At 51.1% G+C, this 21033-nt stretch overlaps 2 protein-coding genes across 2 annotated transcripts; both read left to right on the top strand.

Moving 5' to 3' along the window:
• Positions 1 to 1214: 1214 nt before the first annotated feature.
• ERLIN2 (ER lipid raft associated 2) lies at positions 1215 to 9904 on the top strand. The gene is made up of 11 exons (XM_082779508.1): positions 1215 to 1343; positions 1460 to 1541; positions 1658 to 1704; positions 2377 to 2438; positions 2914 to 3039; positions 4964 to 5037; positions 5497 to 5555; positions 6828 to 6919; positions 7251 to 7340; positions 8461 to 8540; positions 9591 to 9904. The coding sequence occupies exons 1-11, from the start codon at positions 1237 to 1239 to the stop codon at positions 9789 to 9791; spliced, it is 1020 nt and encodes a 339-aa protein (XP_082635634.1). The 5' UTR covers positions 1215 to 1236; the 3' UTR covers positions 9792 to 9904.
• Positions 9905 to 14092: 4188 nt separating this feature from the next.
• On the top strand, positions 14093 to 18652 carry PLPBP (pyridoxal phosphate binding protein). The gene is made up of 8 exons (XM_082779631.1): positions 14093 to 14209; positions 14557 to 14664; positions 14811 to 14846; positions 15125 to 15200; positions 15473 to 15607; positions 15812 to 15954; positions 16555 to 16653; positions 16940 to 18652. The coding sequence occupies exons 1-8, from the start codon at positions 14114 to 14116 to the stop codon at positions 17075 to 17077; spliced, it is 831 nt and encodes a 276-aa protein (XP_082635757.1). The 5' UTR covers positions 14093 to 14113; the 3' UTR covers positions 17078 to 18652.
• The last annotated feature ends 2381 nt before the right edge of the window (positions 18653 to 21033 follow it).

Genomic DNA, 21033 nt, shown 5'->3' with positions numbered 1-21033 from the left:
CTTTAAAGATTTAATACATTTTATCAGGGCCTTAAATCTGGGCAAGCATTTTTTAAAAAAATCTAATACAGGGTGTATTTCATCTCTGGCGCCCTTTTGCGCTTATTTAAGAGCTGTAAAATTTGGATTGACAAATATAGCAGATATTTCATTCCCTACTTCTAAACGGCGCTGAATCCTTCTGACAGGTTTGTTATATATAACCCTAGGAGATCTATCAACTGTAAAGATCAAATTATTTTACTTTATTGACATTTTATACGTCTCTCCTATGTTTTTTAAGTCCCCTTCAACAATTATAGATGCGGAAGATTTAATATATCTTCGCGTGCTCTGTCACTTTCCCCGTTATTGCCCCTCGGTCTGGCCTGGTCCAGATGGGGAACAGATTGCTGTGGGAGAGCCGAGCCCCGGCGGGGAGGCCACGGGGGGCTCGTTGGGGGGCACAGACCCTGCTGGGTGGCCTTGGGGCTAGCTGGGGGTTTGGTAATGCCTGGGGGGACAGCGCGGTGCTTCGTGTGTGTGAGCAAGAGGGCAGTTCATGGGAGAACCTCTGTGAGGGGGTCTCTCTGGACACAAGGCCCAGCTGGGGGCTCGGCAGTGCCATGGGGGGCAGCGTGGTGCTTTGTGCATGCAACCAAGAGGTCAATTCATGGGAGAAGCTCCTCTGAGGGGGTCTTTCGAGACGCAAGGCCCTGGTGGGGGCTCAACAGTGCCCAGGGGGGTCAGCGTGGTGCTTTGTGCATGCAACCAAGAGCTCAGTTCATGGCAGAACCTCCTCTGAGGGGGTCTCCCCAGCCTCAAGACCCTGTTGGGGGCTCAGGGGGTCAGCGTGGTGCTTCGTACACATGAGGAAGAGCTGAGTTCATGGCAGAACCTCCTGTGAGGGCATCTCTCTGGGCACAAGACCCCGGCGGGGGCTCAGCAGTGCCTAGGGGCTCAGCGTGGCGCTTCATGCACACGAGCAAGAGCCCAATTCATAGAAAAACCTCCTGTGAGGGGCTCTCCCCGTCCTCAACACCCAGCCGGGGCGCTGCAGGTCCCGCTGTGCCCCCACATCGCCCCCTCCCCACTGAGCGGGGCTGCGCGGTTGACCCCGGCGGGTCTCGAACCCGCGGCCCCGCGAGCTCCGGGCCCTGAGGCGCCCCCCGGCGGCTCCCCACGAGGCGGCGGCGGGCGCCGGCTGATGACGCGCGGCGGGCGGGCAGCGGCAGCCGCGTCCCGCCGAGGCCGGGCATGGCCCAGCTGGGGGCCGCCGCCGCTCTGTGCCTCGGCTGCCTGGCCGCCGCCTTCCTCTCCGCCATCCACAAGATCGAGGAGGGCCACATCGGCGTCTACTACCGGTGAGGCGGCCGCTGCGGCCTCCCCCGGGCTCTCCCGGGCCGGTTAAGCGAGGCCCGGCCCGGTGCGGGGCCGCCGCTGACGGCCGCGTTTCTCTCCTTGTCCCTTCTCTCCTCAGCGGCGGGGCGCTGCTCACCTCCACCAGCGGGCCCGGCTTCCACCTCATGCTGCCCTTCATCACGTCCTACAAGTCGGTGCAGGTGAGGCTGGGGGGTTTGGGGAGGACCGGGGGGGTTTGGGGGGGCTCCAGGCCAGCCCCGTTTGCTGTGGGAGGCCTGGCTCCAGAGGGGTTTTTCTGAAGTATTTCTCTGTCCAGACCACGCTGCAGACGGATGAGGTGAAAAATGTGCCCTGCGGGACCAGGTGAGTCGCTTAGCTTCTGTCCCTGCGCTTCCCTGATTTTGCTGAGCTCCTTTTGGGTCTTTTCCCTATCCCCCTCCTCACCCCAGTGTGCTTTAAACACACAGCCTGGCTTTAAAATGCAGGACCTGCTCCTCAGGAGCTCCATCTCCCACCTCCAGCCCTACCCAACTCCCTGAGCCTCCACATTTGGCATTAATGCAGGTGCTGCAGGACTTGGTACTCTAGGTCTCAGTGCAGTTACCTTCTGCCACAAACAGGCTGCACCTTCCACAATCATCTTTGTCTTACCAACTTATGGACAAAAAAATAATATTACAAAAATTATATTCTTTTTGTAAGTAAGATACTCCTACCGTGCTTGCCTGAGCTGGAGCACAGCAGGAAAGTGGATTGCTTGGTATAAAATAGGTAAGGAATCGGGGGGTTGTATTTCCATGGAGTTTCCTCTAAAAAGATGATTTTTCGATCCACGTTTCGTGATCCAGCTCCTGGAGGCACCAGCAGCCTGTCCCAGGTCCTTGCCGTGGTGTCGCAGCGGTGCCTGCCGGAGGTGCGAGTGCTGCGCTCCCCCGCTAGAGGGGAGTGTGCCCCGCTCACACACCGGCTGCAGGGCAGAGCTCGTGGCCTCCAGCAAACTTCCCCCTTTCGTTTTTCTTCTGCTTCCTTCTGCAGCGGAGGAGTGATGATTTATTTTGACCGAATTGAGGTGGTGAATTTCCTGATCCAAAGTGCAGGTGAGCTCTTCCCCTGTGACCCCCGAGAATCCTGCTGAAGAACTTCTAATTTGAATAACGAGGTGTGCAAGGGGCAGGGGAGACGGGGTGTCTGTGGGCAGAAGGCTGGAGTCTGACACACGAAGAGAATGACCAGGGCAGGCTTTTTTGTGTGTGTGTGTGTGTGTGTGTGTGTGCAGGACAGAGACTTGCAGATAATGCAGAAAGGGCTGCTGTTAGTAAGGTGTCATTCTGCTTACAAGGCATGTGGCAGAATATGGATTGGGATGCGATGAAATACCAGCAGTAATTAAAACTCCCCTGAATGAAGTGGGTGGTTGTGGTGCAGCCTTCTCTTGAGGTGCTTTCCTCGTTTCAGCCTGGCTCTGTGTTTCTTGCTGCTGTGACTGAGCCAGGAGCCTTCCCCTGCGAGCACCCAGCCCGTGGCATCCCTCTGTCCCAGCTCTTAACGCCACTTCCATGTCTCCTTTTGCAGTCTATGACATAGTGAAGAACTACACTGCTGACTACGACAAAGCTCTCATCTTCAACAAGATTCACCATGAGCTGAACCAGTTCTGCAGTGTCCACACACTGCAGGAGGTCTACATCGAGCTGTTCGGTGAGCTGCCTCTGCCTTTCACTCCCTGGTTGCTGGCTCCTTGAGCAATGTCTCTGTGAGCTCTCTGCATGTTGTGCTGGTACAGAAGTCACTGCCCCAGCTGCTGGGCCTTTTACATACCAGTCTGGTTGGAATTGTTAACCAGTTACAGCTATTTGCTCCTTATCATCTTCTGGTGCTGAGTGCTTCACTGTATTACAACAACAACAACAAAAATCCCCCAAACCTGCCAGTGGCAGCAGAGGGTTTTAGGAGAGGGAGCAGTAATTCTGCTGTGTTACGTGTGTTTAGCAAATGTGACTGGTTAATCAGGGGCAGGATTTAATAGTCCAGAAGGAAAAGCCAGTCTTCTGTTCTTTGCTGGTACCAAAAGCCCCGTGGGTTTGATTACTGGTGTGTCATGCACATCGCTGCAGCTCCTGGGCTCTGCGAGTGAGTGCTAGAAACCAGGGCTGCTTGGCGGGGGCCGGCTGACCTCCCCTTCCTCTCTCCAGACCAGTGGGAAATCAGGCAGCACAAACACTTGGAGAACAGCACGAGAGAGCCTGGAGAATCGTGTTGGTTTCTGAGGAGAAATGGGCCAGTCCCTGCCAGGCCGAGTGCTTGCTTTATGGCCTTTGATAAGAAATCCCTTCCAGCATCTGGCAGCGCAGCGCTGCTGGCCATCACTGAAGTGTTGCCGTGACCGGTTTGGACCCAGGGCTGACAGAATTAGTGGCTGGGATTTTTTAGCGCCAAGTGCCTGGAAGAGTACAAGGTGTTTGCAAACCGCTTCTCTGTGTAAGCGAGGCTTTCCAAGAAGCCTGGCTGTCCCCTTCCTCACAGGGCCTCCGCACCAAGTGTGGGACTAGGATTCAGCTCCCCCTCCTCTTCCTTTACGGGGCTGCTGGTGAATGTTCTGGTTCTTTGTCGATGGAGGCTCCAGATGTCGGCAGCTGCTGACGACAACTGCTTGAAACGGACTCAAGACAACCAATTTGCACAGAAGGAACTTGTATAAACCCCTGTGTAACTCTTTCAGTCTGAGCTGGATGTTTTCTGGCTCCAGCGTTATGAAATGGGGCACAGCCCATTTCAGGCAGACTTATGTCATTCTCTGCCCCCACATCTGCAAGCAGGTGCAGGAAACTGATAACAGCTGTTTCCTAAACTCCTGGCTGAACTTCACTGTGAGTGTGAGTTCCAGCTAGCTAAACTGGGACCAAAGCAAATAATCAAGGAGTGCGATGTGATCACTTTCAAGGCTATTACATTTTATTTTCCCTCTGCATTTCTCAGCAGGCCCCAACTGGAAACACTGCTGTCCTTAGAGCTTTTCACTGAAGAAGGGTTTTGTTTTGTGTTTCCTTTTGAAATTTCTTAGCTGTGCTGGAGTTAAATGTTCTGCATTGAGCCAAACAGGCTTTACTGATGAAATTTTTGCAGCCTATTAAAATAACTAATGCAGCCATTTTACATTTCTCCTTTTCCATTTTCTTTGTCTGCTGCTGGCACAGGCACAGTCACTAATCAGTCATGATTTAGCTGGACCACATCTACTTCAGGATCCAGTTGGGAAGGTATCAGTAGGGAAGTGGGTTAGAACAGAGATTCTTTACCATAAAAATGCTACTTTTGGCTCAAAAAGAGTCCAAGTTGCAGGTTATTGGAAACTGGGAAGGTCTTCATTTTATGCTGGCCATGTTCTTGTGGTCTCTCCCAAGTCCTTTCCAGTGGTCAGTGCTGCGTGACGTGCCGAGATGTGAACCTGCCCTGAGGTCGGGGATGGTCTTTCTCAGCCCAGCACTTCTATACCAAGCTTACATTTCCAGTTACTTTCCAGGAATAAGAAATCTGAGCTGTTCCAGCTAATTCTGTACCTGTTGGCAGCAAGCTGCCTTTGTGGGGCTTTTAGTCACTTTTTTTTTTCCTTCCTTCCAATCAGATCAGATTGATGAAAACCTTAAACTGGCATTGCAGCAAGACCTAACTACCATGGCCCCCGGATTAATTATACAGGTAATTAGGGTTCTGCTTGGAGATGTGCAGCCCATGAGGGTTAAGGGATAACAGGAAATAAGCTGTAACTTTTAGAAAATTGCTTTAAAGTACAGCTATAAAGTTCCTTTTGAAAAGGTCTTTTCCAATCTTAATGATTCTAAGGTCCAGTTTGTTTAATGTGGGGAATGAGAGCAGTGTCATTTCTGTCCCCTTATGGCTTTGCTGCGCTGGGTTTCTCTCGGTGTTTCCCTGGTTACTCGTTCACACAGGCTGTAACCTGCTGTCATGTCAGGAGATCAGTGGGTCCGGTGTTTGCTCTCTGTAGTTTGGAGCTGGCCACAATCTCTGCAGCCTGTAAAAGCTCTGTCTGGCAGAGCTTGTCATAAGCGTTAGCTCCCCCACCCTCTGCAGCCTCAGGGCCATTTGCCTTTTGATTGTTGGCTGCTTGCCGATGTTTTCTTCTGTCTCTCTTTCCAGGCAGTTCGAGTTACAAAGCCAAACATCCCTGAAACAATCCGGAGGAATTATGAGCTCATGTAAGTGCCTGAGACTTGCACCTTTGTTACCAAAAGGAGTCGCTCATCCAGATTAATGTGTTTTCACAGCGTGCACTGATCAGAGTGCCCTCTGCCAGGCCTGTGCTCAGCCTCGTGCTGCCTTGCTGCCCTTCAGAAAGGGGCTGGCGAGGCTGCAGCAGATGTGGCTGTCACTGTAAATGGCTGGCAGGTCACTGCTGAGTTAGGGTGTTGCTCCATTTTGAGCACTTGAGTGCAGGAATTATTTTCCCGGGGCCTCCTTCCCCTTGACACTGGCCCTATTTTACAAACACTTCCCCGAGCATGCGAGTGAGTGGCAGGTGGATGGATTCCACCGCTAATCCTGCTGTTTGACTAGGATGGAGAAACTGTTGATTCAACGGGCTGAGGACCTGCAAAGCTTTGAAATAACTTTCTTTAATAGCACTTGACATACTGATCCCTTTTCAGTGCTGTGAGCCAGCTGCCTTTTCTTGCACTTGATCATTCAGAAATGCTTATGTTCTCTGAGCACTCTGCCAACAGAGTCTATATAGGCCAGAGTAAGATCCCTCTCCTCCATTCTGCTTGACCTTTTGGTATCGTGCTAAGTCATGTGCGGTAAGGTCATGATGGGATCTCAGATCAGCCTGTTTTTATCTGTTACCATAAATCCGGCTGAGAAGGACTTGTTCTTGACTCTAATCTCTCTTCCCCGACTGGGAGCAGGAACAGAGTATTTAATTTTTTTGCATATATGTACACACACGCTTTTAAAACTTCTCAGTGTGTGCAGAAAGCAGTGAGATAGAAAAGGCTTTAGCAAGTAAAACGCACAGACCCATCTCACTGAATGAAGAGTGATTTCAAAGCCATATACATCTGTCTTGTGGGAAATTTATAACAAGCTGTGAGGGCAAGTTACAGGATTTTAATTTCTCACTTTGTTTTAATAGTGTCCTTGTCAATAGTAACCCATTAAGCTTGCATGTGTGTATAGTCTAGATGTTGTTCTGTGACGTGCCTCTGCTGGAAGGCATTGTGGCAGTCTGCAGAGAGTAGCAGGGAATGTTTCACACCATCCTGACTGAAAAATCCTCCTGCTATCAAGGGGAGGAAAAGGTGCTTTAGTTTAGAAATGCAGCTCTGCAGGTAGATGCGCTCACTTTCATTGCTGTCTGCCCTAACCACACACTTGAAGGAGGATTAAGCCAACGGCTCACCCTGAAGGTGAGGTAGGCCAGGCCACCTGAGATGCTCGTGTTTTGTAACTGACTGTTTCTGGCTCCTTAGGGAGAGCGAGAAGACAAAGCTCCTGATTGCAGCACAGAAGCAGAAGGTGGTAGAGAAGGAAGCGGAGACAGAAAGGAAGAAGGCCCTGATCGGTCTGTACAGCTTTCCCTGAAGGCAGTAGCTTATAGGGGTGGGATAGGCAGAAAATAGAATCCAAACTGGGAGGGGAAGGCATGCACCTGGTTTGCTGTTGGGTGATTTCTCTGCTGCAGCTTTTTGCTGCTGATCTGATGTTGTTCCAGGGAAACTCAAACGGGTTCCAGCTTTATCCACAAACAGGCAGACACCTTCTGAGGGCTGAAAATTCTCCCCACAATTTACTGCTACCAGAAGAGGGTGGGAAGGGTTTCCATGGGTAAAGTTGGTTCTAGCAATAGGAAGACTGCGTGATGACAATGTGGACTTGTTCTCTTTCATTTTCAGAGGCAGAAAAAATTGCACAAGTTGCTGAAATAACTTACGGACAGAAAGTGATGGAAAAAGAAACAGAGAAACGAATTTCAGAGATTGAAGGTGAGTGATAACTTCCAGTAAGTAAATGTTCTGTAGTGACTGACCTAAAGATCCTAAAGAAAAGAGGGAGGGGGAGCTTCCATGCCAGTTCAACTCCGTGCCAGTAGAGGATTCAGGTCTCCCTCATTCTTTCCAGTGTTCCTGACAGACCGCTCTGATTGTTAGCCAGAGGAGTGGAAGTCTCAGGAAAATCCATCCAATTTTTAAGTGTAGCTGCTCACGCAACTCCCTGCTAGTATAGGTAAACAAGTGGCTTGTCCAGCTGTGCTGCTCTCAGATCCAGTCTAGCATGTATTACAAATATAATTGTGCATTATATGTGTATATTTATACTATATTGTCTCCCTGTTACAGAAGAAACATAAAGGGATCACCTTGAATCAGACAGATTAAGCTCAGCTTTAACTTGATGGCCTGATACCACATCAGTGTCATCTGACATGAAAAGAAAAAAACAGGAGTGTGATACAGAAAGGGGAAGTGTTTCTTTATTTGCATGTCTTTGCTAGCCGTCAGGGAAGTTCAGTATCCCACAGGATCAGACCCTTGACGCAATTTTTGATATTGCAGCAAGACAGCTCTCCAACATCTGTCCAAGGGGCAGAGCCTGTAAAGGTTAAAATTGCCTGCCTCTGTGTGCCAGAATCTTAACCTCGGTATCCCAGACAGAATCCCATCTGGGGAATTGCGTTCGCATCAACAAATTTCATCTGTAGAGCAGTCTGCTGTACTGTTCTTGGAGTCCTGTGCAAATGTCGTGGGTAAATACCACTTCTGCAGTGGAACAGTTGTTTCGTTTGCAGCACGAGAGTTAGTGGCTGGCTAGAGAAGAAAGAATATTCTCAGCCTGTGTGACAGGGTGGTAATAAAAACCTTATGTTTATGAAATGCTTTGAGGCCTTCAGTTGCAGATACAATTTACTTATTTAATATTATCATCCTGTAGCATTTTAGATGTAAAGGGAGATCCCGTCTCTGGGTTTCCCATTCTGTTCCCTCTTGCCCTTGTATCCCTTATGGTTTAGATGTGGTACTGGCTGCTTTAAAATTTTTCCAGCTGCAAATGGTGCTAACGTGACTGGAAATAAAAATCTGAATGCGGGAGCGTGTTTTCTTCCAGATGCTGCATTTCTTGCAAGAGAGAAGGCACGAGCTGATGCTGAATGCTACACTGCTATGAAAGTTGCCGAGGCCAACAAGGTATTGTTGTTTCCTTATTCTGTGCCTTGAAGCAGGGCTCCTTACATTAGGCTATACAGAAGAGCTCAGCAAAAAAGCAGTCTGTCTTTGTTTGCTCGTGGTGTCTTGCCATTTAAGCCAAAGACAGAGAAGTTATCTTTGAAACTGAAACAATAATTAGATCCTTATTTGCAAGGTCTTCTCTCGACAGATACATTTGTGTCAGGATATGTGAAATACCTGGTTATGTCTGGAGACATCTGCCAGGTGCTGGGGATAGAATATTGGTTTCAGCGTTGCCCTTTCATCCTTTTGTAGTCAGAAGTGTTGATTCATTTCAATCTGCGAGCTGGCAGGTAGTCAAGGCAGGGAGATCTCCCAAGTGACAGACAGGCTTAGAGCAAACAAACGTTCAGGTAAACAACAAATGGAGCTGTTCTTATACACCAAACTAATTAGCCTGGCAAAGTCTTGCTCCTGCAAAAACAAAGTCAAAACAAAACGCTGGAAACAAAAAAAAATATATGGATACAATTGCCAGGCTTGTTACTGCCTCCAGCAAGTTCCCAGGACGTCCCAGCAGGAAGACTTTGTTTTGTAAGGGTCAGTAAGAATGGCGGGAGGCCTGAGATGTTTGTGCACAAGTTCTGTCCCAGTTATTCCTTTCTCTCTGCTGTAGTGTCGTTATCCTGAAGGAATGATTGCTGCTTTCTGAAACAAACCCTTCAATCTACTCTGTGAAAAAAGCCAGTTGTGTTTTTCTTTCTAGTAGCTCGCATTGCAAGAGCTTTCAGTGAGTTATGAGCTCTAGAGCTTCTCCATCTCTGTGGATGGAACTTTTCCCCAGCTGCTCCCATCACTTTCTCATTTTGCCATTTAGTCACTGAAATTTGGAGCTTTGCTTAGACACGCTGAAGGAGAGCTGCCCTCTGGGTACTCCAGCTCTTCAGCTGCAGGGAGGATGAGCGTGCCCACGAGTGTTCTGGAAAAGTGGATGCCTTGTATGCTCGCATCAGAAATTTGCTTTGGAAAGAATCTGAGCTGTTGGTGATCTGTTTTCTTTTTGTGCAGATGAAGTTAACTCCTGAGTACTTGCAGCTGATGAAATACAAGGCCATTGCAGCAAACAGCAAGATATATTTTGGCAAAGACATCCCCAACATGTTCATGGACTATGCAGGTAGCCAGACTAAATTTGCAGAGGGACTGGCAGAAGGAATCCACGAAGAGGATGGGGCAGGAGCCAGTGAGGACAAAAAAATTGCTTCATAACATCAACTGAAAAGAAACATTTATATTTGTTTTATATCTAAAGAAACATGAACTGGGAAGTTCCTTTTTGTTTTCCCCCTTTCCTGTACTGAAAGACTTAAGATAAGACTTAATCCTCTCAATCTTTTGTATGACAATTGGACACAATGACTTTGGTATTTATGGGGTATTTTTTTTCTGGTAACTTCTAAGCACTCTGCTCCAGATATGTCTGCTAGATGCACCTCTCCTTGCCGATGGGCTCATAAACCCAGTTACTCTGGCGAGGCTAGCTAGGCTATTTGTTCTGCAGCCAGCTTAGATAGGTACTTGATTTTGGATCGAGGTGGTTTGTAGCAGTTGAAAGTAAGTAAGTTTTGAGATTTTGGCGGGAGGGGGATTGCTGCTATGACCTTTTTTTGTTTCTAGTTGGAAATTTCCAGTACTTAATTTCAAACCCCTTTAAAAAAAAAAAAAAACACAAAAGGTGCTAGACTTTTGTACACTACCCATGTCTGCTTGAAGGCCCGGACGTTGGCCAGATGGTGGGTCACTGCCTGTGCTCTGTGGCGCTGGGACTAACGGTTTATTTGGACACTCCAGGCCCATCCTGAGTGCAAGGTGTAGCAAATACATGAAACCACCTTTTACTGAGGTCTAAGCCCCCGTGTTTTACCTCAGTAGGGCAGCTAAGACCACGCGCACAGTGAGCTGTAATAGCTGTAGTCAAGTGCTGCAGGTTACCTAATTACCTTGGAGGGGGATCTAAACCTTAGACCACGCATCACGCAGGTAGTGGCCCAAACTACTCATTTTCTGCATCATAACACTGGTTTGTTTTCCATTTGTCATATTTGGGTTGGGCAAAGGGGAGTCAGAATTTTCTTGCCAGCAGTTTTATCTGCTAGGTATGCTGGCAGGGGCAGTGGCCTGCCAGTGGCTAATTGGACTTAGCTCCTGGTAAAACCAGACTGCAAGTGTGTTTGTCACAGTCATCATAGTTAGAAAAACTAGAGAGAAAAAGAATTTTTGTCTCAGGGACCCTGACTTTGCAAAAAGCCTTGCTAGTGAGTATCTGCTTGGATGACCAGGCCCACGGTCATACAGCACATCATCTGCTGGTCTGCAAGACCGACTGGATTTCAGTGTTTGTAGTTCCATTTTAGAGATAACGTTGAGGTGAACCGAAATGAACAGAACAGTTTTACTGGTTTTGTTTGTTTGCTTTGTTGGTTCTTTTTTTTTCTTTTCATTTTTTAGAATAGATCTCGAGAGGAAGATTTGCTAGTGGCAAAGGACACAAAGCATCATCCTGAGAAAAACTACAGGGCAAAGATGACAACCTCTTGTTGCTGGACTGTTCAAAGAGGAATTTTCCTTCTTTGGTCAGAACAATGCTATGTAGTGTACCTTTCCCTTCAGAAAACTGGTTAATTCTCACATACCAGATGCAAAGAGGCTTTTAGTTTACACAGATACAAAAATGGAGGGGGTGTTAAAGACAAAAGTTCAGGAGAATTTTTTTTCATCCTCTCCCGCAGATCCATCTGCCACTTGGCAGGAGAGCCTGTTTTTATTAATTGCTGTTATAATTTGCAGCCAATATACCCATATAAGATGATGAAAGAGAAAGCACTAAGTTGGTCAGGGACCAACGTATTGAATTTATGATCTTCTGCCCTAAATGCTTGCTACCTACTTCTCTTGGTTTCACTCTTCAGTGTTCTAAATATGCATTAGTCTTTTTAATAAGGCAGTCACACTAAGATAGAAATGAGATGAATTTCTGCTGCTCGTTCCAGTATTTTCACTTCAGCTTTATTTTCCCTGTCAGGAGAATGACAGTTGATACTTGAAAATGCAAAATAAAAGATACCATCGATTTCTGCTGGAGAAAAGGTCCATCTTGTATGTCATCTTTGTATTTGCTGGAAAAGCTGAGCTAAGAAAAGTTCCATCTCCAGACTGATACACTAGAAAACAGTGGTCCAAAATTGCATCAATAGGTAGGCTGAAATATTACTCACTTCTGTAAATTGGTCTCTGCAGGAAGATGATGAACAGGGAATAGCAGAAATACAGGAATGAGGTGATGGTACCTAAATCTTTTGAGTACCTAAACCTTTGTTTCGGATCGTTCTACATTCTCATAAAGGATTTCCATTAGTAACTAAAAAAAACCTGCTTTTTATGCAAGTGTTTTCACTAATGAAAAGACCCAAATAAACCAAAGTGGTATTATAAAATATGTTTTTGTATGACTTTACAGTAAAACAATAGTTTGGAATAAATAGGTCTTAAGGATTCTTTTTTAATTGAAAACATGACTGCTAAAGTATTTCTCAGAGGAGGGGGGAGAATAGAAAAAGGAGTAGCCAGTATTATTAATTTCAAACCCACATTTTTAAACCATTATGGAACCGTCATGATTCTGCATCACTGAAAACCGAGTAATTTAGTTAAACTGTAATAAGAGTGGAAAACGCAAAAACAAGTTGAAATAATAGCAGCCTTTACAAGCCAAAATTGATTGTTATTTTTTGTTCAGATTCTTCATTATATGTATAATTTCCTCAATTTTCCAGAGTAGTCACTACATGTAAATCTTTATTTGATCTCACTCTTTAACTGTCATTCTGTCGTAATCTCCATGATCTTGCAATCTTGAAACGAAGATCTGAATTTTAAAACCACTGTTTAACGAAGCAAATAGAGGTTTGTGGCATTGCTGATAGCTGGGAATTGCTGGCGGGAGCGTGGTAATGCTTTACCAGCATGGTTGTTGATCTTACGTATTGAATTAAAAGCCTTTTTATTTTGATACTTGCTATGATAATAAAATGGCCTTCAATTTTAATTTGTCTGGTTTTATGGACGACCTTTAACACAGCGCTTGGATATATTTGCAGGGGAGGGTTTACCAGGGGTAAAAGATTTACCAGGGGTAAATCAGCAGGGGATCAACAGCATGAGGGGCCGACGAGTGCTTGGGCTGCTGCTCTGTGAGAATTCTCCCTCCCCAGGGAGCTGGAAAGCAGAGCTCGGGCAGAAAACGGGCAGAGGTGATGGGCTCAGCAGCCAGCTGAGGAACGCTGAAGGCGTTTCGACCCCGCTTAGCTAAACCGGGTAGTGAAAAACACAGGAACGAGGCTCCGGTGGCAAACGTCTAGGATTTGGTAAAGTTTGCAGAAAATCATTGTCATGTTTTACCAGACAAAGGGCAGGAACCTTCTGGGTATTTGGGAACAGCTGTGTAAATACTGTCACCGCTCGGAATATGGGGAGGGAGGGCGAGTTCTGCGCATTAAGGCAAATATTTTAGTTAATGGGCTCCAGCTGGCAGTTTCCCATTCTTTCCGTTTGACTTGCTGCGATAAAGCCTGGCATTGTCTGCAGCCCCACAGCCCTGGGGCCTCCAGTTCCCCATGGCTTAGCTCGGACTGTGTGGCTACCACGGGTGGCTGCCGCGTCCCGTGGCTGCGCTCCAAGCATCTCCCACCGCACATCCCTGCCTTCACAGTTGCTTGCTCAAATAGGGCGTGCAGAGCAAGCGGTGCAGCCCGCGCTGGTTTTATGGTTTGTTTGTTTGTTTAGGGTTGGAAGTTGCACCCCAGAGGAACTCCTCTGTGCGGATGGCAAGAATCCCATTTCTTCGGGGGGTGGATCTTGGGGTGGTTTTGTGGCGTTTTGCTTCTGACTGTGCAAGCCATGCAGCTCGCAGTCAGTTCTGCATCATCGGGGGCTACCTGCCCTCCGAGCAGCCGAGGCTGCTGCCCACCAGACTTTATTTCTCCTCCTGGGTTGCTGCAGGGGCCGTGCCCTGAGCCTGGCAGCAGCGCCTGCTCGACGCCTTCTCTTTCAATGAAGCTACAACTGGTGGAAACCCGATGCAGCTCCTCTGCAGGAGGAGGATATTGGGGTGCAGGATGGATGCTGACAGCTCCTCGCCGCCCATCACAGCCCGGCAGTGACCTCGGACCTGGCACAGCGCTCGCAAATTTGGGCAACCACCCAGGTAAGGCCTGAGGGAAGGGAAGGGAGCACACTGCAGGCAACCAGAGCAGGGCCACTCGACCCAGCCTTTCCCCTCAGCACCCCCGAGCTGTCCCCGGGCCTTTGGGTGCCTTTAGGGCGCCCCCGGGTGCTTTTGACCGCCTTTGGGGTGCCCTTTGCACCACCCGCCATGACGCCCCGACCTTCCCAACATGGCGGCGCCGCCGGGACGTCCGCCCTCCCGCCCGCCCGCTGCCATTGGCCAGGATCCCCGACGCTGCGCTGCGATTGGCTGAGCGCGGGGGGCGGGAAGAGGGTGTGTGGCGGAAGGCGGCGGAAGGCGGCCGGGGATGTGGAGAGCGGGCATGGCCGCCGGGGAAGGGCTGGGCCCGGCGCTGCGCGCCGTCACCGAGCGGGTACAGCAGGCGGCGGCACGGAGACCGCAGGTGAGGGGCCGAGGTTTTGGGGGAGAAGCGCCCCCAAAACGGGGTAGGCCCGCCCGTCATGGCGGCGAGGCCTCCGTCGCCATGGAGACGGGCCCGCAGCGCCGGGGCAGGCCCCGGTTGCCATGGAGACGGGGCCTGCTCCTCCACGGGACCCCCCCGGGCCTAACGGGACCCTCCTAGGCCTAACGGGACCCCCCCGGGCCTAACGGGAGCCCCCCGGGCGGTGACGGGACCCCCGTGTCCCTCCGTCGTGTCCCCAGGCCCTGGCGGCCTGTCAATGGGGCTGGGGGCCTGGGGGACAATGTAATGGGGTTGGGACCCCCCCCCTCACCTCCTTGCCCCCCTAGGGCCTCCCGGACGTGCAGCCGCGGCTGGTGGCCGTCAGCAAGACGAAGCCCGCCGAGATGGTGATGGACGCCTACAGCCACGGGCAGCGCAGCTTCGGGGAGAACTACGTGAGTGTGCCGGCCTTCGTGGGGTCCCAGCACTGTGCTTATTGGGGTGCACGCGGCCCCAGGAGCCCCGCTTCCAGCGAGGTTGCTCCTACAGCGTGATCTTGGCTGGTGTGGTCTTAACAAGAGGTTGTCTTGGGTTCTTCTAGGTTCAAGAGTTGCTGGAAAAGGCATCGGACTCCAGAGTAAGTTGATAGTTTCGTATGTGTTCTCTCTTCTTGCATAGTTGTGTCCCAAGAGCTGTTCAAAGTCCTGGTTTGTCTTAGGGAGTTTGTTATGGAGGCGGTTTGATCCTGCTGCTGAAAAGCACCTTGCCTGGCAAGGGAAGCAAAACCTGTGTCTGGTAAACGAAAGAAGAAGAGTGGATGTCTGGTGTTTTGTTTGTGGGCAAACAGGGACCTCAGTGCTGCATAGGGGAAGGGGGAATTGTCACTCAAGCCTAACTGCTCCTCTCTGCTTCCAGATTTTGTCTTCTTGCCCAGAGATTAAGTGGCACTTCATTGGCCATCTGCAGAAAAATAATGTCAACAAGTTGATCGGTAAGCTGGTTATCTCTGTTTGACCCCAGGGGCAGTATTCTTCCAATGTTCAGATAATAACCACCTTTCTCACCCGTTAGTACTAATGATTGCAAGCTAGCAAGAAACGCCAATTAGCAAATGAAACAATGTGATACTGCCCCGTTTTTCAGTCCTGATTCAGTCTGTTTGCTGTCTCCTGCCATAGTCTGCTGCTAGCTGTGCACAACTGCAAATACCTCTGTTCGTGTGTCGCACAGGCAGCCCAAAGCCTCTGTTTTTTTTCTCTGTAGCTGTCCCAAACCTGTTCATGTTGGAAACGGTGGATTCTGTGAAGCTGGCAGACAGAGTCAACAGCTCGTGGCAGAAGAAGGGCTCACCTCAGAGGCTGAAAGTCATGGTGCAAGTTAACACTAGTGGAGAGGACAGTAAGTGGCAGACGCTTTCTCTGACGATATGCGCGTTTGTCTCACTGATTTGATAGGAGAAACTTGAGTGAGATTTGTTGGTTTGTGCTCCTAAGGAGTTTCTCTATGCTAAGATGAAACTTCACCATCAGTTAGCTTCTGCCTGGCTGTGGGGAGGGGAGTTTTCTGGCAAAGCCTGGCACAAATCACCCCGCTTTTTGCCAGGTAAGCATGGCCTCCCTCCCAGAGACACCACAGCGGCCGTGGAGCACGTCATCAACAAGTGTCCGAGCCTGGAATTCGTGGGGCTGATGACAATTGGCAGCGTCGGACATGACCTTAGCAAGGGGCCAAATCCTGACTTCCAGGTAAGATTTCCTAGAAAATGTCAGCTGTTGTGTGGCCTCCTGATACAGTCAGGACATGAGTCTGATTGGAGGTGGCTGGTAGAAATGCACACCTGGCTCAGAGCTGTACAGACTGTGCAGGGTCAGCGTTAAAGGTGATGGGCTCCTTTCCACAGAGGCCAGGTGTGCATTTGTTTTTGGTCTCATCTCTTCTGTGAAGCTGTAGGCAGGATATTGGCAGGGGCACCTCATGTGGCAATTTTTATCCTAAATCCTCTGCTTTCAGGTGAGGTTTCTGCCAGCCCTTTTTGCACACTCTGTGTACAGCGCTGCGCCAGGCAGAGGAACTGGGTCTCTGTTCCTCGTCTGTCGTGCTGGTGTGATAATAGGTTGTCTTCAAAGGATGTAGGTACATGTATTGTCAGTAGTGCAGCCTGTAATGGGAACTCTCCAGTGCCCTATAGTGCTGCAGAGCACACATCAGCAGGAAATGTGGGAACTTTGCCTTGTGTATGAAGGAGACCTCAAAGAAAGACAGAAATTGTTATCCATGAAACCTTGGAGCTGAGCTGGTGTGGCTGGCACCAAACGTGTCACCTTTTCGTTCCTCCTTTCTCCCAGGTGCTGCTGTCTCTGCGGCAGGAGGTGTGTGAGAAGCTGAATCTCCCCATCGAGAAGGTGGAGCTGAGCATGGGCATGTCCACAGACTTCCAGCACGCAGTAAGTCCCACGCACTGTGCTCCTCCCAGGAGCCAGGTTACCCACAGCAGCATCCAGCTGCCCAGCCCAGGCATCCTCTGCTTGGATGGAGATCCTGGTGGTGCTGTTCCACCAAGAACAGCTCCCCTGGTCCCGGGATACTTTTCTGGGGATCAGAGTAATCCCTGGCTGTAGCTGCAGGTGGTGATACACGGGGAGCTGTCCTTCTGTGAGATGGGGGGAGTGGAGACTGCTTACAGACTGTGGTGGCAGCCTGCTCTGAACTCCTCCTTTCTGTCTCTCCCAGATCGAGGTTGGATCCACAAACGTCAGGATTGGAAGCACTATTTTTGGAGAGCGAGATTATTCCAACAAAGCAGATGGCAGCAAGGCCCCAGGTGAAACTAAAGGAAAAACAGAGGCCTCAGCAGCGCAGGGCCACTAGGTGGTAAAGTGGCCTCCACAGAGGACAGACGATCAGAGACCTCACACTATGCATTCTCACCTCCCTCCTCGTCAGCACCTGATCGTGACGGTGAGAGGGAATTCCTCATAGCAGAGCAGAGGCCAGAAATGCCTCGTAATTTATTGTGATTATAGCGTACCCCTAGAAACTGGACATTTTTATTACCAACAAATGATAAGAAAATTAAAGGTTGAAAGTGACTGGAGTATCTCAGCTACTTCGGGCTCGTTTTGGATAACTGGGTTGAAGAAATTAAATATTTGTCAGGATGGAGATGCCAATGAGCAAGGTGTATCCGCAGCAGTGTCAGTGATTTTGTTGTTGCTGAGGACTAAACCCTCCGTTAAGCAAATCACAATATCACGAGAGACCTGTAAATGTTTCCTCTCCCCCAGTAAGAGTTTTTGCACGTGGCTGCCGTTGAGCAGTGCTTAGAGAGGAGCTACGTGACAGGGACATGCTGGAACACTTAGTGGCACCGAGTGGTGCTGGAGAGATGGCATCCAGTTAAACAGCAGGCGAGCAACGAGCACATCTGGATGGAGGAAGAATGCAGCCACCAGCATGAAGGAGTTCACGGCCTCGTGTTTGGGATGCAGACTGCGAGTGGGGGACTGTCTTCTCGTCTGACATTCGTATGTGTTCTTTCAGGCTGACGCTGCTAACTCTTGCCATCAGCTACATGTCTGCTCAGACCTTCTGGGATGCTTTCAACCTTTCCCTTCCCCTTGTGAGGCGTGGCTGGGAGTTATTTTCGTCCTGCGTAGTAGTTCCTGACGCTGTGTTCTGTTTGGTCAAAGAGGGGCTTTCCTACCAGCTCCTCGGTCTACCTTTGGCTTGCTGTTGCCTCCCAAGGCAAGTCACGCAACCATTTGGTGCCTCCACCACCCCGTCTGCATCTGTGTGAGGACAGCAGCAGCCGGCTCATCTCGGAGGGCAGCAGCGAGGTTGCTGGAGGTCGTTTGGGGAAGGCACTTCAGAAAGTAAAGTATCCCACTGGGTTCTGGGTTCCTGAAATAAATCCTCTCCCCACTGACAGTTTCTAGACCACATCTTACTGTGTGAAGTGCTGGCCTGGCCTTGGCTTCTCCTGGAGGAGGGGACAGGGCTCTCCTCGTAGTAACTGCTCCTTCAAGGTGTGAGTAGAAGCTCCTGCGTTCCGTCACGTGCTGTTTGGCCATCGGTAGCTGCAGCAAGTCTCTTGTAACCCGCGTTACAACCACATTTTCTGGGCTTTTGTGCACTGCCAAGAGGAGGAGACTTTGGCTGCCAGCAGAAACATCCTTCCCGGGCTTTCCTGTGTGTGTGGTTAAAGCTAGCTGTTGGTTTTACTTTCTGACTATAAACGCTGAATGTACATGAACAGAGGAAAGCTCCAACCTGTCACGGCCACGTGGCTGACAGCCACACGCGGCCCGAGCTGCCCTCCTTGGAACTGCACCGTGTGTTGTTTCATAGCTTGTTAATAAAAAGTGAGATTGAATGCCACCTGTGCCAGCTATAAAGCTATTAAAGATGTTATTTTTATGTTCTGGCGTGGTGAATAAATGCCCCGAGGGTTGCCGAAGCCTTGCCCTAACCTGGAGTCGCTGTCTGGTGAGACTCGGTTGTCTCTGGAGGGAGTGGAGTGAAAGAAAGCTGAAAGAGGGCTGCAAAGAGAGGGAAGGCTGATCAGGAGGGGAAAAAATTGCTGTTCTGGGCGAGAGGCGAGGTGCAGGGAGCTGTTTCTGGAGGAGCCCTCTGGGTGGCACTGCTCCCCAGCACCGGGGCACCGCGCAGGGACAGCAGCTCCTCTCCTCGCGGGGCAGGTACGGCTCAGTAATTAGCCTTCCAATTAGCTATTTTCCATCTGGTGGTTGGATTTAATCCCCTCCTCTTCCACCTCTTTCTCCCCAGCGTTTCAGCAGCAGTGAAACACGCTGGCCACAGATCTGCCTGCGAGCTTCACGACGTTAAAAGCTCTGTTTATTTTGCAGAACAACCTCGGGATACGTCTGCTTCCATCCGAATTTGGCTGAAATGTGCAAAATCGGTGTCCCTGCAGCATTTGGTTGCTAGAGAAGTGCCACTCTTAAGGCGTTGGTGCACGGTGACAGTTCTTTCTGCTGGAGCACTGAAGGGTGGGATGGTTTTACGCAGAACATCTGTGGGAGCTGTCTGGTTTACGGCTCAGCCTCCTGCTTTCCCTCTCTCCGGCGTTCTGTGCTTATTTCCTGAGCTGAAACCGAACACCAGCCACGCTTAATGAAGCAGTTAAGGTGAGCTTCCAGGGGGGGCTGCGTGGCAGGGCAGGATTTCTCCTGGCTTCCGTGCCCTGGAGGCTCTGAAGGCGCAGGCCGGCGCTCAGAAGTGTGTGGTCCTCTGCTTTTCCCATCTCTTCCATCCAGAGCTCCCCCGGCTTTGATGCTGGCCTCCTGCACGAGCCCTCTGCGGCTCGGGGGAGCCGTGCGTGGTGCTGCGAGGCTCCCAGCTGCGGGACATCTCCTCTCTTCTCTCTTCTCCTCTCCTCCAGCCGGGCCGTGCAGGTGGCCTGCGGGACGGGGCCGCGGGTGCTGCCCCCCGACAGCCACAGCTGCAGCGCGCTGACAAGGCGCTGAGGAGGAGAGGAGCCCGGCGCAGCTCCTGCAGCTGTTTCTCTCGCCCATCCCACTTCCAGCAGGCTGCTTTTTTTTTTTCCCCAAGCACATCGTGTCTGAGAGCTCTGCCTCGCCAAGGTAGGTGCAGCACCCACAGGTGCCTTCTGCTCCTGCGTCCTCAGCACCCGCCCACGCTCCCAGCCGGGCTGCTCGCCCTCCTCGGGCACTCAGTGCCTGCCCACGAGGCCACGGAGCTCCCGCAGAGGTCACCCAGCAGCTGGCGATGGCTGGGCACGGAATCAGAGCCAGCAAAGCGCAGGAAAAGGCTCCCAGCCTGTTATCGAACGGCTCCTTGGGGCAACGTCACCGTCAATATTTGCCTTGGAGGAACACGTCCAGGAGGAGAAGGCTCGGTTGTGGCCAGAGGGACCCCTCCTCGTGATTTCGCAGCCTCAGCAGTGAGCAGAGGACACGGCCGTGCCCAGCCCCGGTGCTGGGGGCCCACAGACCCCCCCCCGAGGGTCCCCAGCACCGCGGGGCAGGCGAGCAGGGCCGCACATCTGCTGGGGAGGAACTCATCCCCGGGGATTTGGGGAACATCTGTGCGTTGGCTGCCTCTGAAAGGAATGAAGCTGCAGATTATCCCAGGCCGGGGCAGCGCGCGGCTGCTTCTCCTTTCGTGGCTCTCGGTCAGCGTCTGGGGCCGGCCGCGGGGAAGCAGCGGGGCCGCAGCAGCCCCCTCCTGCCACCGTGGCCACCCCGTAGCTGGGAGAAGGAGCCAGGAGCTCCTGGAGCTCCTCGCTGCCCCATTTCCAGGGCAAATTTGGCCCAGGGGAGCTCGGGGCCGTGGTGCAGCCCCCAAGGAGCACCCACCGGGGCCGTCCTGGGCAGGTGAGGGGCTCAAAGGCAGCCAGGAGCCGCTCGCGTCCCGGCCCCGCAGCCCGCTGCAGCCCTTCAAAGTGGGAAGCGTGTTTATTTCTTGGATATCGGGTTTCCGGCAGGAAGGCCGGCGACTGCCAAGGTTTTTGTTGGATCCCAGTGAAAGGAATCTCCAGCCCCGTGCTCGGGGTCCTTCCCCGCGCCTGCAGCGGACGGGGAGCGCTTCTGCCCCCGAATTGGGAGCGAGGGGCGCGGGGTTTGGCGCTGGCACGTCCTTAATTTGGGGCTGGAATCGGATCCTGCCTCGTCTCCCGGGCAGGAGGCGTCGGAAGGGGTCGGGGCTGGGGAGGCGTCGAGAGGGGCTGGAAGGAGTTGAAAGAAGCCGAGCTCCGTAGGGCCCGAGCCACGTGGGACGCGCTGGGGCTGAGCGTTTCGCATTTGTTATTGGTTTGGACAAGGTTTTGACTGTTCTTGGAGGTA

The sequence above is a fragment of the Aythya marila genome, assembly GCF_965140915.1.
Source record: "Aythya marila genome assembly, chromosome: 26".
Taxonomy (NCBI): Eukaryota; Metazoa; Chordata; class Aves; order Anseriformes; family Anatidae; genus Aythya; species Aythya marila.
Note: the sequence above shows the minus strand (reverse complement) of the source record. Positions and strands in the feature narration are given on the sequence as shown.

What these genes read in the sequence shown, in the direction of transcription:
- ERLIN2 (XM_082779508.1), top strand. Translation starts at nt 1,237, where the DNA reads ATGGCCCAGCTGGGGGCCGCCGCCGCTCTGTGCCTCGGCTGCCTGGCC. An exon ending in CGGAGGAATTATGAGCTCAT is followed by an intron (nt 5,556 to 6,827) that starts GTAAGTGCCTGA and finishes CTGGCTCCTTAG; the next exon opens with GGAGAGCGAGAAGACAAAGC. An exon ending in ACGAATTTCAGAGATTGAAG is followed by an intron (nt 7,341 to 8,460) that starts GTGAGTGATAAC and finishes GTTTTCTTCCAG; the next exon opens with ATGCTGCATTTCTTGCAAGA.
- PLPBP (XM_082779631.1), top strand. Translation starts at nt 14,114, where the DNA reads ATGTGGAGAGCGGGCATGGCCGCCGGGGAAGGGCTGGGCCCGGCGCTG. An exon ending in CGGCGGCACGGAGACCGCAG is followed by an intron (nt 14,210 to 14,556) that starts GTGAGGGGCCGA and finishes TTGCCCCCCTAG; the next exon opens with GGCCTCCCGGACGTGCAGCC. An exon ending in TAACACTAGTGGAGAGGACA is followed by an intron (nt 15,608 to 15,811) that starts GTAAGTGGCAGA and finishes GCTTTTTGCCAG; the next exon opens with GTAAGCATGGCCTCCCTCCC.